General features: G+C 48.6%; 1 protein-coding gene across 3 annotated transcripts in view; it reads left to right on the top strand.

The window, feature by feature from the left end:
- HORMAD1 (HORMA domain containing 1) overlaps positions 1–18038 on the top strand; it is a 172129-nt gene that overhangs the window by 47825 nt on the left and 106266 nt on the right. For all 3 annotated transcript variants that reach the window (XM_063947039.1, XM_063947038.1, XM_063947037.1), the window contains exons 4-5: positions 15299–15362; positions 16407–16443. In XM_063947039.1, the coding sequence (XP_063803109.1) occupies positions 15299–15362; positions 16407–16443 (101 nt within the window). The remainder of the gene's footprint in view (positions 1–15298; positions 15363–16406; positions 16444–18038) is intronic.

Below are 18038 nucleotides of genomic sequence, written 5' to 3'. Positions count from 1 at the left end.
GCTGCAGAGATCCAGTGGAACAACCAAGCTCTGGTAGCAGCCTTCTGGCACGGACTTTCGGATCGGATCAAGGACGAATTGACAACCCGTGACATTCCTGTTCAACTGCCTGATTTGATCTCCCTATGTATTAAGCTGGACTCTCGCATCCGCGAACGCAATAATGAACGCGCTCGGAGTGAGTCTCGCAGACCAAGGTACATACCTCCTGTACAGTTCCAGTCTCCCTCTTCTGACGAGCCTATGCAGATTAATAGGTCCCGCCTATCTCCTGAAGAGCGGGCAAGAAGAATACGGGAGAGGCTCTGCCTGTACTGTGCTGTTGCGGGTCATCAAATTAACTCCTGCACGATGCGTTCGGGAAACGCCAGATCCTGACTTGTAAGGGAGGAGTCAAGTTAGGATCTCTCAGTCAAGCTCCTTCCCAACAAGACCTCATTCTTCCAGTGACGCTAGAAACCTCCGTTGGGCTCCAGTCTGCGTCAGCATTAGTGGACTGCGGTGCTGCAGGAAATTTTATCACCCAAGCTGCCGTAAATAAATTTCGTCTGTCTACCTGTGAACTTTCTTGTCCTGTATACATTACTGCTGTGGATGGTAGTAGAATCTCTAAGGGGAACATTTCACATCAAACTACCCCAGTGGTTCTGGGAGTTGGATTTCTTCATTCAGAACTGATCAAGTTCCTGGTCATCCCTCAGGCCACCCAGGAGATTGTCTTGGGCATGCCTTGGCTCCAGCTACATAACCCACAGTTCAACTGGACAACGTTGCAGCTTACCTCATGGGGTTCACATTGTCACCAATCCTGCTTAGCCCAAGTGTGTCCCATTAAATCAACCGAAGTAAAGTCACAGCTAAGTCTTCCAGCAGTTTATCAAGACTTCGCAGACGTCTTCTGTGAAAAGGCTGCTGATATTCTGCCGCCCCATAGGGAATGGGATTGTCCCATCGATCTCCTTCCTGGCAAGAAGCCACCTAGGGGGCGCACCTACCCTTTATCTGTTCCTGAAACAGAGGCGATGAGTAATTACATCAGAGAGAATCTCCAGAAAGGATTCATCCGTCCGTCATCATCACCCGCTGGTGCAGGTTTCTTCTTTGTCAAAAAGAAGGATGGAGGACTGCGTCCATGCATTGACTATCGGGGTCTCAATGACATTACCATCAAGAATAGTTATCCTTTACCACTCATTACCGAACTTTTTGATAGAGTTAAGGGGGCCCGCATTTTCACCAAGTTAGATCTCCGCGGTGCCTATAATCTCATCAGAATCCGGAGTGGTGACGAGTGGAAAACAGCTTTCAACACTCGAGATGGCCATTATGAATACCTGGTAATGCCATTTGGGTTGAGTAATGCTCCAGCGGTATTCCAACACTTTGTGAATGAAATTTTTCGAGATATGCTGTATAAATACCTCGTTGTCTACCTAGATGATATTCTTATCTTTTCTCAAGACCTTCCATCTCATCGCCTACAAGTCTGTGAAGTTCTCCGACGTCTTCGTGAGAATCGTCTCTACGGGAAACTATCTAAATGCACCTTTGAAGTTCCCTCTATACCCTTTCTGGGTTATATAATCTCCGGATCGGATCTTCAGATGGACCCGACGAAATTGGAAGCCATTGCCAACTGGTCCATTCCAACTTCCCTCAAAGCTATCCAGCGGTTCCTGGGTTTCGCCAACTACTATAGAAAATTTATTCGAGGATTCTCCACTCTCATCGCTCCTATTACCAACCTGACTCGGAAAGGGGCAGATCATTCCAACTGGTCAGAGGAAGCCTTGGCAGCCTTCCGGAAAATCAAGCTAGCCTTTATGTCTGCTCCAGTGCTGTCACAGCCAGATGTCGACAGACCATTCGAGTTGGAGGTAGATGCCTCTACAGTTGGGGTAGGTGCTGTTCTCTCCCAGAAGGGATCTGATGGGAAAGTCCACCCGTGTGGATTCTATTCTCGCAAGTTTCTTCCTGCAGAAGCTAACTACTCCGTGGGAGATCAAGAGTTACTGGCAATCAAGCTGGCTCTCGAGGAATGGAGATATCTCCTAGAAGGGGCCAAACATCCGTTTAACATCTTCACGGATCATAAGAACTTGCTTTATTTAAAAGCAGCCCAGTGCCTTAACCCTCGCCAGTCCAGGTGGGCTATGTTTTTCTCACGTTTTAATTTTAAGCTTCATTTCCGCCCAGGTTCACAGAATGTGAAAGCCGATGCATTATCCCGATCCATGGAATCTGAAGAAGGAACATCTGACTCTGTGCCACATTCCATCCTGAGTCCCGTGGTTTTCGCTGCCTCTCAAGTCTCCCCAGCTCCTCCTCCTGGTAAGACTTTTGTTTCCTCAGAGCTCCGTCCCAAGTTGCTATCTTGGGCCCATCAGTCCAAGTTCACTGGTCATCCTGGTGTCCTGAAGACATTCAAGTTCCTTTCCGCATCATATTGGTGGCCAAAGATGAAAATGGACATCCAGGATTTCGTGGCATCCTGTCCTAAATGTGTGCAGCACAAGACTCCTCGTCAGTCACCAGCAGGTCAGTTACAACCCTTGTCTGTCCCTAGTCGTCCTTGGTCTCATCTGTCCATGGATTTTATCACTGACCTTCCATCTTCTCAGGGACATAATACCATTTGGGTTGTAGTGGACAGATTCACCAAGATGGCTCATTTCGTTCCCCTCCAGGGTCTCCCTTCTGCCCCGAAACTTGCCCAAATCTTCATACAGGAGATTTTCCGCTTACATGGTTTACCCTCTGAAATAATATCTGATCGGGGGGTACAGTTTGTAGCGAGGTTTTGGAGGGCCCTCTGTTCTGCCATGCAGGTAAAATTGAAATTCTCGTCATCATACCATCCTCAGACGAATGGGCAGACAGAGAGAGTCAATCAAGAACTTGAGACTTTTTTAAGGTTATATGTGTCATCTTCCCAGGATGATTGGTTCAATCTGCTCCCGTGGGCCGAGTTTGCCCATAACTTTCGATATCATACTGCCACTGATACGACACCATTCTTTGCAGTTTATGGGCAACATCCCCGTGTACCTGAATTCCAAGAGCTTCCTCATATGGATGTTCCAGCTGCCACTTCTGCACTAACTCAGTTTTCAACCATTTGGAAAAAGATTCACGTTTCCCTCAAAAAAGCCTCCAGTCGATATAAGATCTTTGCCGACCGCAAGAGACGTGCGGTTCCCTATTTGAAACCTGGGGATCGAGTTTGGTTATCAACCCGCAACCTTCGTCTCAGGGTTCCTTCCATGAAGTTTGCACCACGCTTCATTGGTCCTTACCCTATTGAGAGTGTCATCAACCCAGTGGCTTACAAGTTGAAATTACCATCTTCACTTCGTATACCTAATGCCTTTCACATTTCTCTCCTCAGACCTTTAGTTCTAAACCGCTTTCAGAATACTCTTCCAGCAGGTCCCAAGATCCGAACTCAGCGGGGCGTGGAATTTGAGATCAACAAGATTCTGGACTCCCGTTGCCGGTATGGACGTCTCCAGTACCTGGTCGATTGGTGCGGTTATGGCCCAGAGGAGAGAAGCTGGGTGAATTCATCTGATGTCCATGCTCCTAGGTTGGTCCGTGTTTTCCACAGCGCTCATCCCTCCAAACCACGTGGGTGTTCGGTGTCCACCCCTAAAGGAGGGGGTACTGTCAGGAATCGACTTACCAGGCTGACATCCGTCCGCCGCTGCGGACTCCGTCCCGGCTCCCTGCGGTCACCGGTCGCCTATGCCCCTGCCATGGGTCATCGTCTGGATCCTGGGGGCACTGCTGAGACAGCAGGCGTGTAGCGCGCCGCGTCCCCGCTGGGCCGCGGCGTGGGCGCCGCCATGACAGTCTGCAATAGCCAGTATGCTGCGGCCAATCCGGTGCGTGGCCGCACCCACCTTTCCTGCACTCATCCAATCCCTGCGTACCATGGGGTATATAGGAGGCTACCGGTACAGCTCACAGGCATCCTGGACTTTGTGTCTATCTGCGACCTACATGAAAGGATCGGTTCCTGTCTCTCCTGAGTTCCTGGTTCTCTGCTAAGAACATTATACTCCTGGTTACTCTGCATTCTCCCGTGGAACTTCAAGGCTCAGCAATACCTGCAACCTGCATAAGGCTTCACACTCATCACCACCTTGTGTGCTTCAGCCTGCAGTTGAAGACAAACTCCAGGTGCGTTCATTTCCTCCACCTGTGACACAGCTTGCTGCTGCCAGTGCCCATCACCTGCACTGTGAGTCGGTCTCCTGCTTATGCTCAGGTTTGCCATATCATCTACTGCCTAGTTTCCCGTTTTAACCCTGCACTGGTTTCCAAGCCAGAACCATTCCATAAGACATTCTGCTCTTCTGATTTATATTCTGGATATTATTTCTCAAATTCATTTATCATTCATTTGCCATAGACTTTCAGATTCATTACTGAGTGATTGACTTTTTTCACCTGTTATTATTGTTTCTGCTGCAATAACTGTTATACATCTGCCTAATAAAAATACCTTTGCGCTCATGCGCAGGAACGTTATTCAACCTCCTCGTTTCCTTCCTTCCACCTCCACTGACCCACTAGCGCCCCCTCCGGGGACACAGACCGAACACAATCTGACATTGGGGAAATTTCACTCAGTTATAGTGTTAATCCCCACATTATATAGCGCTCTGGTGTGTGCTGGCATACTCTCTCTCTGTCTCCCCAAAGGGCTTTATGGGGTCCTGTCCTCAGTCAGAGCATTCCCTGTGTGTGTGCGGTGTGTCGGTACGGCTGTGTCGACATGTTTAATGAGGAGGCTTATATGGTGACGGAGCAGATGCCGATAAATGTGATGTCGCCCCCTGTGGGGCCGACACCAGAGTGGATGGTTAGGTGAAAGGTATTAACCGACAGTGTCAACTCCTTACATAAAAGGGTGGATGACGTAACAGCTGTGGGACAGCCGGCTTCTCAGTCCGCGCCTGCCCAGGCGTCTCAAAGGCCATCAGGGGCTCAAAAACGCCCGCTCACTCAGATGGCAGACACAGATGTCGACACGGAGTCTGACTCCAGTGTCGACAAGGTGGAGACATATACACAATCCACTAGGAACATCCGTGACTTGATCCCGGCAATAAAAAATGTGTTACACATTTCTGACATTAACCCAAGTACCACTAAAAAAAAAGGGTTTTATGTTTGGGGAGAAAAAGCAGGCAGTGTTTTGTTCCCCCATCAGATGAATGAATGAAGTGTGTGAAAAGCGTGGGTTCCCCCCGATAAGAAACTGGTAATTTCTAAAAAGTTACTGATGGCCTACCCTTTCCCGCCAGAGGATAAGTTACGCTGGGAGATATCCCCTAGGGTGGATAAGGCGCTCACACGGTTGTCAAAAAAGGTGGCACTGCCGTTTTAGGAACGGCCACTTTGAAGGTACCTGTTGATAAAAAGCAGGAGGCTATCCTGAAGTCTGTATTTACACACTCAGGTACTAGACTGAGACCTGCAGATCGTGCTGCTGCAGCGTGGTCGGTGACCCTGTCAAACATGAGAACATATTAAAGACGTCGTCTTATATATGAGGGATGCACAGAGGGATATTTTGCCGGCTGGCATCCAAAATGAATGTAATGTCCATTCTGTCAGGAGGGTATTAGAGACCTGTCACTGGACAGGTGATGCTGACTTTAAAAGGCGCATAGAGATTCTGCCTTATAAGGGTGAGGAATTATTTGGGGATGGTCTCTGGGACCTCGTATCCATTACCTCAGGTTTCCTCACAGACTAAGAAAGCACTGTATTATCAGGTACAGTCCTTTCGGCTTCAGAAAAGCAAGCGGGTCAAAGGCGCTTCCTTTCTGTACAGAGACATGGGAAGAGGGAAAAAGCTGCACCAATCAGCCTGTTCCCAGAATCAAAATTCTTCTCTCGCTTCCTCTGAGTCCACAGCATGACGCGGGGGCTCCACAGGTGTAGCCAGGTACGGTGGGGGGCCGTCTCAAAAATTTCAGCGATCAGTGGGCTCGCTCACAGGTGGATCCCTGTTTCATTCAAGTAGTATTTCAGGGGTACAAGCTGGAATTCGAGATGTCTCCCCCCCGCCGTTTCCTCAAATATGCCTTGCCGACAACTCCCTCAGGCAGGGAGGCTGCGCTAGAGGCAATTAATAAGCTGTATTCCCAGCAGGTAATACTCAAGGTGCCCCTACTTCAACAAGGACGGGGTTACTATTCCACACGGTTTGGGGTACCGAAACCGCATGGTTCGGTGTGACCCATTTTATATTTAAAATCCTTGAACACATACATAAAAAAATTCAAGTTCAAGATGGAATCGCTCAGGGCGGTTATTGCAAGCCTGGACGAGGGGGATTACATGGGATCCCGGGACATCGAGGATGCTTACCTGCATGTCCCCATTTACCATCCTCGCCAGGAGTACCTCAGATTTGTGGTACAGGATTACCATTACCAAGTCCAGACACTGCCGTTTAGACTGTACATGGCACCGAGGGTGTTTACCAAGGTAATGGCCGAAATGATGATACTCCTTCGAAAAAAGGGAGTTTTTAATTATCCCGTACTTGGACAATCTCCTTATAAGGGCAAGGTCCAAGGAGCAGTTGCTAGTCGGGGTAGCACTATTTTGGAAAGTGCTACAACAGCACGGTTGGATTCTAAACAGTCCAAAGTCACAGCTGGTTCCTACGACACGTCTACTGTTCCTGGGGATGGTTCTGGACACAGAACAGAAATAAGTGTTTCTCCCGGAGGAGAAAGCCAAGGAGCTGTCATCTCTAGTCAGAGACCTCTTGAAGCCAAAACAGGTATCGGTGCATCATTGCACGCGAGTCCTGGGGAAAATGGTAGCTTCCTACGAAGCAATCCCATTCGGCAGGTTCCATGCAAGAACTTTTCAGTGGGACCTGTTGGACAAGTGGTCCGGATCACAGCTTCAGATGCATCGGCAGATAACCCTGTCTTCAAGGACCAGGGTATCTCTACTGTGGTGGCTGCAGAGTGCCCATCTTCAAGAGGGCCGCAGGTTCGGCATACAGGACTAGGTCCTAGTGACCATGGATGCCAGCCTTTGAGGCTGGGGGGCAGTCACACAGGGAAGAAACTTCCAGGGACTTTGGTCAAGTCAGGTGACTTCCCTACACATAAATATTCTGGAACTGAGGGCCATTTATAATGCCCTGAGTCAGGCAAGGCCTCTGCTTCAAAACCAGCCGGTACTGATCCAATCAGACAACATCACGGCAGTCGCCCATGTAAACCAACGGGGCGGCACAAGAAGCAGGATGGCGATGGCAGAAGCCACAAGGATTCTCCGATGGGCGGAAAATCATGTGTTAACACTGTCAGCAGTGTTCATTCCCGGAGTGGACGACTGGGAAGCAGATCTTCTCAGCAGACACGACCTCCACCCGGGAGAGTGGGGATTTCATCCAGAAGTCTTCCAAAGGATTGTACACCATTGGGAAAGGCCACAGGTGGACATGATGGCGTCCCGCCTCAACAAAAAGCTATAAAAGATATTGCGCCAGGTCAAAGGACCCTCAGGCGATAGCTGGGACGCTCTGGTAACACCGTGGGTGTACCAGTCGGTTTATGTGTTCCCCCCTCTGCCTCTCATACAAAAGGTACTGAGAATAATAGGAAGGCGAGGAGTAAGAACGATACTCGTGGTTCCGGATTGGCCAAGAAGAGCTTGGTACCCAGAACTTCAAGAAATTATATCAGAGGACCCATGGCCTCTGCCGCTCAGACAGGACCTGCGGCAGCAGGGGCCCTGTCTGTTCCAAGACTTACCGCGGCTACGTTTTGACGGCATGGCGGTTGAACGCCGGATCCTAAAGGAAAAGGGCATTCCGGAGGAAGTCATTCCTACGCTGATTCAAGCCAGGAAAGATGTAACTGCAAAACATTATCACCGCATATGGCGAAAATATGTTGCTTGGTGTGAGGCCAAAAAAGGCCCCAACAGAGGAATTTCAACTAGGTCGATTTCTGCATTTCCTACAAGCAGGAGTGTCTATGGGCCTAAAATTAGGCTCCATTAAGGTACAGATCTCGGCTCTGTCGATTTTCTTCCAGAAAGAACTAGCTTCAGTACCTGAAGTTCAGACATTGTAAAAGGAGTGCTGCATATTCAGCCCCCGGTTGTGCCTCCAGTGGCACCTTGGGTTCTCAACGTGGTGTTGAGTTTCTTAAAATCACATTGGTGTGAGCCACTAAAAACCGTGGATCTAAAATATCTCACGCGGAAAGTGGTCATGTTATTGGCCTTGGCTTCGGCCAGGCGTGTATCAGAATTGGCGGCTTTGTCATATAAAGTCCTTATCTGATTTTCCATATGGATAGGGCAGAATTGAGGACTCGTCCCCAGTTTCTCCCTAAGCTGGTATCAGCTTTTCACTTGAACCAACCTATTGTAGTGCCTGCGGCTACTAGGGACTTGGAGGATTCCAGGTTACTGGACGTAGTCAGGGCCTTGAAAAATTATGTTTCCAGGACGGCTAGAGTCAGGAGAACTGACTCGCTGTTTATCCTGTATGCACCCAGCAAACTGGGTGCTCCTGCTTCTAAGCAGACTATTGCTCGCTGGATTTGTAGCACAATTCAGCTGGCGCATTCTGCGGCTGGACTACAGCAGCCAAAATCTGTAAAAGCCCATTCCACAAGGAAGGTGGGCTCATCTTGGGCAGCTGCCCGAGGGGTCTCGGCTTTCCAACTTTGCCGAGCTGCAACTTGGTCAGGGGCAAACACGTTTGCTAAATTCTACAAAATTGATACCCTGGCTGAGGAGAACCTGGAGTTCTCTCATTCGGTGCTGCAGAGTCATCCGCACTCTCCCGCCCGTTTGGGAGCTTTGGTATAATCCCCATGGTCCTTACGGAGTTCCCAGCATCCACTAGGACGTCAGAGAAAATAAGATTTTACTCACCGGTAAATCTATTTCTCGTAGTCCGTAGTGGATGCTGGGCGCCCATCCCAAGTGCGGATTGTCTGCAATACTTGTATATAGTTATTGCCTAACTAAAGGGTTGTTGTTGAGCCATCTGTTGAGAGGCTCAGTTATATTCATACTGTTAACTGGGTATAGTATCACGAGTTATACGGTGTGATTGATGTGGCTGGTATGAGTCTTACCCGGGATTCAAAATCCTTCCTTATTATGTCAGCTCGTCCGTACACAGTGTCCTAACTGAGGCTTGGAGGAGGGTCATAGTGGGAGGAGCCAGTGCACACCAGGTGACCTAAAGCTTTCTTTAGTTGTGCCCAGTCTCCTGCGGAGCCGCTATTCCCCATGGTCCTTACGGAGTTCCCAGCATCCACTACGGACTACGAGAAATAGATTTACCGGTGAGTAAAATCTTATTTTTTAATTTAACAGCATCTTGTATTTCTTTTTCATCCACTAGGGGTCACTGGAGTACTCTTAGGGATATGGACGGCCTCCATAGGAACAGGGCACTGAATATTTAAATTTAGAACACTCCACCCCTCCATATCCCAGAGTACCTAAGTGTTTTTTCTGTGCTCGACGTAGCAACAGGTTCTGTGGCTTAGTCCACAATTCTTTTGAATATTTTTCTTTTTTTGTTAATATTTTTCTTTTTTCATACACATCCCTTTCCCCCTTCCATAAGGCAGGGACAGGGATAGTGCAAGCTGCTACTAGCAGCTTTGGCGTGTCGGTCCTCAATAAAAGAGCACCCTCACAGCCATACAGATCCTGCAGACAGGCTGGCCGGCGCTTACAGAGAAGCCCCATCGGAGCCTCACCACAGGAGCAGGAGTCAAGGTATGTTGGTCGGGGCGGTCAGCTCACGCTGCCGCCCCGCTGTGTGGGGACAATGTTTTCTTTAACGCTGATGGCCGCTGGGATCCCTCTACAGTCCGCCCGCCGCCGCTGCTCCGGCCGCCGCCGCTGCTCAGAGTGCTTCAGGACGCGCTCCCCGCTGTCTGTTTCCAGCGCGTCCCGCTACCTGGCTCCCGCTGGCGGCCCCACACGCTGCCCGCCCCGCATACTACCTCCGCAACGGAGCATACAGGGGGGGGGGGGGGGGTGGCATTACAGGCTGCAAGCAGAGGGTACAATCAGCGGCACGAGGGGGGATAAACTGCAGCAACAGCAGTATGCTAGGCTGCAGGGATGATTACACAGGATTTTCATACAGAGTTATATATCAGTTTATAAGCTTGTAACCTGTACTGTGACTATGATTTTAAGCATGGCAGCCATTTTAACCATGCTTCCTGTGTCTTCCTGCTGTGATTCCAGAACGTTCCAGTACTAAATCTCTACTCCACCGGAGGCGCAGGGGTGTTAGTGGGAATTTGGGATCACATTTCATAGTACTGGCCACGTGTACTGCACTTGGCCAGATATATATATAGAGACACCATAGTACTATTTTACTGAGTCGTGCAAGTGTCTGTTTTTTGTGTATTGTATTGTCTGTCTCCATAATGAGTAAGGCACCAGCAAAAATTAAAAAGCATCACTGCAAAGTCTGTAGCAGTGTGTTACCGGATGGATCTACCACATGTACAGTATGTTTTGTGGATTCAGTTCCGAATACAATTTCTGCTCCGGTTTTAAAGCCAGTTTCCTCCCCGGACCCTCCATGGGAAATGCTAGCCAATGTACTGGCTGGGTTGCAATCAGAATTGACCGCCGCTCGACAAGAGCGGGAAGCGGCAAGATCTGTGTCTAGGGTGAGACCGCCAGAACTACCGGAGGCGTCTCAGCCTTGCGAAAGTTCCAAATCCATTTTGGGTAGACAGGATAAATTTCATATGTCTTATGATTTACCAGTTTCTGCTATGTTGCATTCTGACGATTCCATGCCAGACCTCACGGCACAAGATGAGGGTGAGGAGGGCGAAGTGGAGTCAGATAGTGAGGATTTTAACAGCTCAGGCATTGATAATCTCATCAGAGCGGTGCGTCAGTCTCTGAAGTTTACAGAAACTGAGGAGCCTCTGACAAATGATCAAGTCGTATTTACTAAACGACAGAGAACTCCAATGTGTTTTCCTGTTTCGGAGTCTCTTAATAAGATGTTAGTAGAAACACGACAGACTCCAGATAAACGGTTTTCTATACCTCGCAGATTTAAGTCTAGTTACCCGTTTCCAGACTCTGTGACATGTACATGGGAGAATCCACCAATAGTTGATTTGTCAGTGTCGAAACTTACAAAGAAATTAACCATACCAGTGCCAGCTGCTACTACGCTTAAAGACCCTTCAGATCGCAAATTAGAAACTATGCTAAAGTCCATGTATGTAGCAGCAGGAGTGCTGCTGAGACCTGGCTTGGTTGGCATCTGGGTCACTAAGGCGCTCATAGTATGGATAACAACTCAAGTCTGCCCTACATGACGAACACCTTATACTTCTTGCTAATCAAATGTGTGAGGCTGCAGAGTATCTATGTACAGCTTCTACTGACGTCTGTCAGCTCACTTCTCGCCTTTCATCGTCGCTAGTTACGGCACGACGAGCACTCTGGCTGCGTTCTTGGCAAGCGGAGGCAGAGGTCAAAAGAGGTATAGAGGCGTTACCTTACGGTGGCGAGAAGTTGTTTGGTCCTGAATTGGACAAATGGATTTCTGAGGCCACGGGAGGAAAGTCGGTTTTCTTACCATTACCTCCACCGGTACCAAGACGGAGGTACTCTGGACCTGCGTTCAAATCCTTTAGACCTCAGTCCTTTCGCAGACGTGGCAGAGGAACAGCCACGCCTGGTAGACGGGGTCGTGGACGTGGTTTCCAACAAACCAACACAAGTCGTCAGGACGCTAAGGTCACCGACAAGCCAGTGGCATGACGGGCTACCAGCCCATCTCGGTTCTCCGATTGTGGGAGCACGCCTTCAGACGTTCCATTTGGCGTGGTTCCAGACATCCGCGGATGGGTGGATCCGCAATTTAGTGTTAAGAGGTTACAAAATAGAGTTCGACTGTCTTCCGCCACTGCGGTTTTTCAAGACAGGACTGCCTCTGTCGGACGACAAGAGGGCGGTTCTGCAAATTGCCATTCAGTCCCTGCTGGATTCAGCAGTTTTGATTCCGGTCCCTGTACACCAACAGGGTCAGGGTTATTATTCCAGTCTGTTTGTGGTACCGAAGCCGGATGGCTCAGTCAGGCCAATATTGAACTTAAAGGGTCTCAATCGGTACGTAACTTACTACAGATTCAAGATGGAATCTCTGCGCTCAGTGATTGCAGGTTTAGAGCCAAAGGAATTCATGATTGCTCTAGATCTCAAGGATGCGTACTTACACATTCCGATTTGGCAGCCTCATCAGAGGTTCTTGCGGTTTGCAATACACCAGAACCATTACCAGTTTCAGGCTCTACCGTTTGGCCTTTCGTCAGCGCCTCGGGTATTCACCAAAGTGATGTCTGTGATGATAGCTCATCTCAGATCCCTGGGAGTGACAATAGTTCCGTATATTTAGACGATCTGCTCATCAAAGCCCCGTCTCAACAAATGCTTCTCCAACATGCGCTGCTAACGTACAATGTACTGGTTCACCACGGTTGGATTGTCAACTTCAAGAAATCACATCTCATTCCGTCTCAACGCCTTCAATTCCTAGGTATGATTCTCGATACGGTCAATCAAAGAATTTACCTACCACAACAGAAAGTACAGATTATTCGCCATCTGGTACAATTAGTGCTCAAGCCACGCACAGTGTCGGTACATTTGTGCATTCGCCTCTTAGGAACAATGGTGGCGGCTTTCGAAGCGCTTCAGTTCGGAAGATTTCACTCACGTCCATTTAAAATGGATGTGCTCGCACAGTGGTCGGGCTCGCATCTGCAGATTCACCACAGGGTGAGGTTGTCGCCAAGGGCAAGGGTGTCTCTACTCTGGTGGCTCAAGGTACACAATTTAACCGCAGGGAAACTGTTCGGCGGCTGGAATTGGATAATTCTAACGACGGATGCGAGTCTCAGAGGTTGGGAAGCTGTAGTTCAAAATTGTCAGCTCCAGGGTCTCTGGGCGGATCACGAAAGATTGCTGTCTATAAATGTCCTGGAACTCCGCGCAATTTACCATGCACTACGACAAGCAGTACACATGCTTCGCTCTCAGACTGTCCAAGTGCAGTCAGACAACGCAACGGCAGTCGCACACATCAACAAACAAGGAGGAACGAGAAGCCGCATGGCAATGCGGGAAGTAGCTCGAATCCTCAATTGGGCAGAATACCACCAGGTGATATTGTCGGCAGTGTTCATTCCGGGAGTGGACAACTGAGAGGCGGATTATCTCAGCCGTCGGGATTTTCATCCAGGAGAATGGGCATTAAATCCAGAGGTGTTTCGCATGTTGGTTCAGCGGTGGGGTTACCCTCAGGTGGACCTGATGGCGTCTCGCCACGATTACCAAACGCTCCAGTATGTGTCCAGAACGAGAGTTCCAAATGCAGTGGCGGTGGATGCTCTCACAATCGCTTGGCCGTACAGCCTAGTGTATCTGTTTCCACCGTTTCCCCTGCTCCCTCTGGTGCTAAAACGGATCAAAAGAGAGTCTGTCACAGTCATACTAGTGGCTCCTCATTGGCCTCGAAGAGCTTGGTTCTCGGATCTCCACGGACTACTCGCAGACGATCCTTGGCCGCTCCCTCTACGTCCGGACTTGTTACAACAGGGTCAGTTCCTTTTCCCCGATTTAGCGCGGCTGCGTTTGACGGGGTGGCTGTTGAGACCGCCCTCTTAAGAAGAGAGGGCATTCCGGAATCGGTTATACCAACCATGTTACGTGCTAGGAAGCCAGTTACGGTAGCTCATTATTACAGAATTTGGCGTGCCTATATAGGTTGGTGTGAAGCTCGGAAGTTTCCGACATCAGCTTTCAAGTTATCCCGTCTTTTGTTATTTCTACAGACGGGGTTAGATGGAGGACTGCATTTATCTACACTAAAGGTGCAGGTATCTGCGTTGTCAATTTATTTTCAAAGACGATTGGCTCTATTGCCGTCGGTACACACTTTTCTGCAAGGTGTCCTCAGAGTACAGCCTCCATTCATTCCACCTACAGCGCCATGGGACTTGAATCTGGTTTTAGATTTCTTACAGTCTTCATATTTTGAACCCTTACCGCAAGTGGATATAAAGTTTCTCACTTAGAAAACAATTTTTCTTCTAGCCTTAGCTTCGGCAAGGCGTGTTTCAGATTTGGGTGCCTTGTCATGCAAGCCACCGTATTTGGTGTTTCATGATGACAGAGCGGAACTTCAGACGAATCCCGCTTTCTTACCAAAGGTAGTGTCATCTTTTCACATCAATAAACCAATAGTAGTTCCTGTGTTGACAGCACATTCTGGAACTCTGGATGTGGTACGCGCATTACGCGTTTATGTATCCCGAATGTCTAGAGTTCGTAAAACGGATACGTTGTTTGTTCTCTATGATGCTGCCAAGATGGGTTGGCCAGCTTCTAAGCAGACCTTATCCAGATGGATAAAACTGACCATACGTCAGGCTTACCTTCATGCTAGGTTACAGCCGCCTACATCAGTAACAGCTCATTCCACACGTTCTGTGGGAACTTCATGGGCAGCTGGTCGTGGAGCTTCTACGATGCAGCTTTGCCGTGCGGCTACATGGTCTTCCGTGCACACGTTTGTGCGCCTTTACAAGTTTGATACGTTTGCGGCATCAGCATCTAGCTTTGGCCGCCTAGTGTTATAGGTGCCAAGCAGCTCTCCCGCCCACGGGGGAAGCTTTGGTACGTCCCAAGAGTACTCCAGTGACCCCTAGTGGATGAAAAAGAAAGTAGGATTTTGGTACTTACCAGGTAAATCCTTTTCTTTGAATCCATAGGGGGCACTGGACGCCCACCCAGAGCAGTTTTTACCGGGTTTGTGGTAAGTTCAGGGGATCTTATGGTAACACACTCTCACCGACTGGTTTAAATTATCAAGTGCTGGTTATGGTGTCAACTGTTTAGTTGTCAGTAACGTTATGTGTCAACTTCATTGTTGTCCGTTATGTTATATGTAATACTCCATTGTCAACCTCTCTATAGCTCCTGTTCGGCTCAGTAAAAAACACTGAGGTACTCTGGGATATGGAGGGGTGGAGTGTTCTAAAATAAAATATTCAGTGCCCTGTTCCTATGGAGGCCGTCCATATCCCTAAGAGTACTCCAGTGCCCCCTATGGATTCAAAGAAAAGGGATTTACCTGGTAAGTACCAAAATCCTATTTTGTGCTAAAACAATTATCACAGGGGTATGCTGTCATTTTGTCCATTGAGCAATGATCTTTTCTTGCTTATGTTACTAGACCTATGTGTGAAAATCCTCCGGGAAGATGAAAGCTGTCCTGGCTCCACCCAGATGGTGAAATGGTGAGAGACATCAGTGCCCGCTGATATGGTATCACGTCTGCATTTACTAGTCAGTCAGGAAGTAGGCAGTGCTTCCTCCAATAGGACAACATTGTACATGGATTGTTAGTGTCATATGTATGTTGGGTCATTTTGTTCTCAAACAGAATGCTCACTGAGTAGTAGAGTGTGCACTGAATTATCATTCATTGTCACAACCGCTTAATCTACCATCGTATCCTGCCATAGAACTCTAGGTTAGTTTTGTAAAGGCCAGTACTCACTGGCCGATGTGGGAGAAATGTGTGCTGAACGTGCGGAGGGAAACGGGGGGGGGGGGGGGGGCGCTCATTTCACCCAGCGGGCCAATCTAGCAGGCCAATCTAGCACCAGCGATAGCGATGCGCGGGGCTGCGCATCGCAATCGCTGTAGGGGGTACACACGGAGCGATCAGGCTTAAAATCTAAGCAATCTAGTCAGATTGCTTAGATTTTAAGCAGCGATCGCTCCATGAGTACCCCCCTTAAGGCTCTTGTCAGTTGTATCTTTCAATTCAAGTGTTAAGAAAGTAAATAGTATCCTGAATATGTTATTTGAGGGAGTTTGCAAAAAATGTCTTATACTCCTTTTACACCGCTGCAACAACCCAGGTTGTTTCCACGTCAACCCGTGTCGGGGCTCGGTATAAAAGGGTCCCCTGAAAATAACCTGGGTCAAGTGACCCGGGAATCCAACCCGGGTAGCGAGCAGGGTTTGACCAGGGAAGGACACGGGTTCCTGGGCAGTGTGAACAGGTAACCCGCGTCATAAGATCTTGGTCCTGTAACAAGCCTATGGATAGCTGGCACACTGGCACTTGGAGATGATGTCATCTCCAATCGCCTGCAGAGGGAAGCCCCTGCAAGGGTCCAGCAAGCGGTGTAAACAGGTTTCAAGCCGCTGTGACACAGTTGAAACCTGTGTTCAGTGACATTGGCTGGATCCTTTTTGGTGTAAGTGTAAGGGGTATAAGTTGATCGGGTATATTAGATATTACCTTATAATAAATCATATCTCCCTTGCAGGATGTTAGGATGTTATGATGCAATACAGAAAAAATATGTAAGTATCGCAATGTATGCTTTCATTGCAATAAAATAGTGCTTACTTACCAGCATTGCATTAATGTTCAGTATTTAAACTGACCACAGCAACCAGCCAGCAGTTATCTTTTATCTGTCAAGTCCAGCGGTACCCCACCCCTGGTACATGTACCCCGGGGGAACGTGGCGGATTGGTCGGGGGTACTTCAAAACAATGCCGGTAATGGGGAAGAAGCCTCTCTTCAGCGCCCCCCTGGCGCATGCACTGTTGCGCTTGGAGAATGCCGGGTCAAGGAGCTGCGGCTGGAGAAAGGAGCCCCTGGCGTGCCCACTAAGACATATCCACTACTGGATGGAAAACAAATTGCGCACAGCTACTATAGGTCGCTGCGGCTTGTTATTTTTGCTTTTGAGATTTGCAGTACCATCTATATGTGCAACAACATTGGGGTTTTGCGGATAACGCAAGGATGCTTATGATAACAATAGCTAACCTAAGAACATTGGGGCTAATTCAGACCTGTTCGCTCGCTAGGGTTTTATTGCAGTCCTGCGTTCGCATAGTCGCTGCCCACAGGGGGAGTGTATTTTCACTTTGCAAGTATGTGATCGCATGTGTAGCAGAGATGTACAAACAGATTTTGTGCAGTCTCTGAGTAGCCCAGGACTTACTCAGCCGCTGCGATCACTGCAGCCTGTCCGGGACCGGAATTGACGTCAGACACCCGCCCTGCAAACGCTTGGACACGCCTGCGTTTTCCAACCACTCCCAGAAAACAGTCAGTTGACACCCACAAACGCCCTCTTCCCGTCAATCTCCTTGCGAACGCCCGTGCGAACGGATCCTTCACACAAACCCATCGCTGAGCGGCGATCCACTTTGTACCCGTACGATGTGCCTGCGCATTGCGGTGCATACGTATGCGCAGTTTAGACCTGATCGCCCGCTGTGCGAAAACGCAGCCTAGCGATCAGGTCTGAATTAGGCCCATTACTACCTAACAAGAACAAACGTTTCTGGCGTGGACGGATGGTTGGGGGGGGATTTATGAGGCGAGGGGGAACTCATAAATTAAAAGCCTAATCAAGGGACAGGAAAAAGGTTGGGAACTGCTGGTCTAGTCCCAGCTTCAGGGCAGATGTTGTACCTACATGAGCTTTCATGTGTGCTGCACATGGTCAGATGGGCTGGAAACAGAATTGAGGAAAATCCATTGACACGGTATGGGGTTGTGTTTGTATGTTAATTTGTTGCCAGATTGGAAAAGAAAAAATCAGTCATCATAACATGTTTATTCTAATCAAGTGTTGTATAAACAAAAAAGGTCTGGAGAAGGCCTGTTCTTCTTGTGTTCCAGTAACTAGCCATTGGGTTGAACATGCCAATGACTTCCTTATTGACTCATACTATAAAAATCTTGGTCTCTCATAAACTCTATGTTCTTCAACAACATGCTGTAGTCACTGCTTATGTAAAATATATAGAGTTATGCTACCACGCATTAATGTCTATTCATCAAGTCTGGAATTAGCTATGTAACACAGGTGGTCGCATGGGATGTGACCGCAGGGAGCTGGGGTTTTGCTGACATGGTTGCATCCCATGCGACTGCA

Source organism: Pseudophryne corroboree, chromosome 12 (genome assembly GCF_028390025.1).
Source record: "Pseudophryne corroboree isolate aPseCor3 chromosome 12, aPseCor3.hap2, whole genome shotgun sequence".
Taxonomy (NCBI): Eukaryota; Metazoa; Chordata; class Amphibia; order Anura; family Myobatrachidae; genus Pseudophryne; species Pseudophryne corroboree.
Note: the sequence above shows the minus strand (reverse complement) of the source record. Positions and strands in the feature narration are given on the sequence as shown.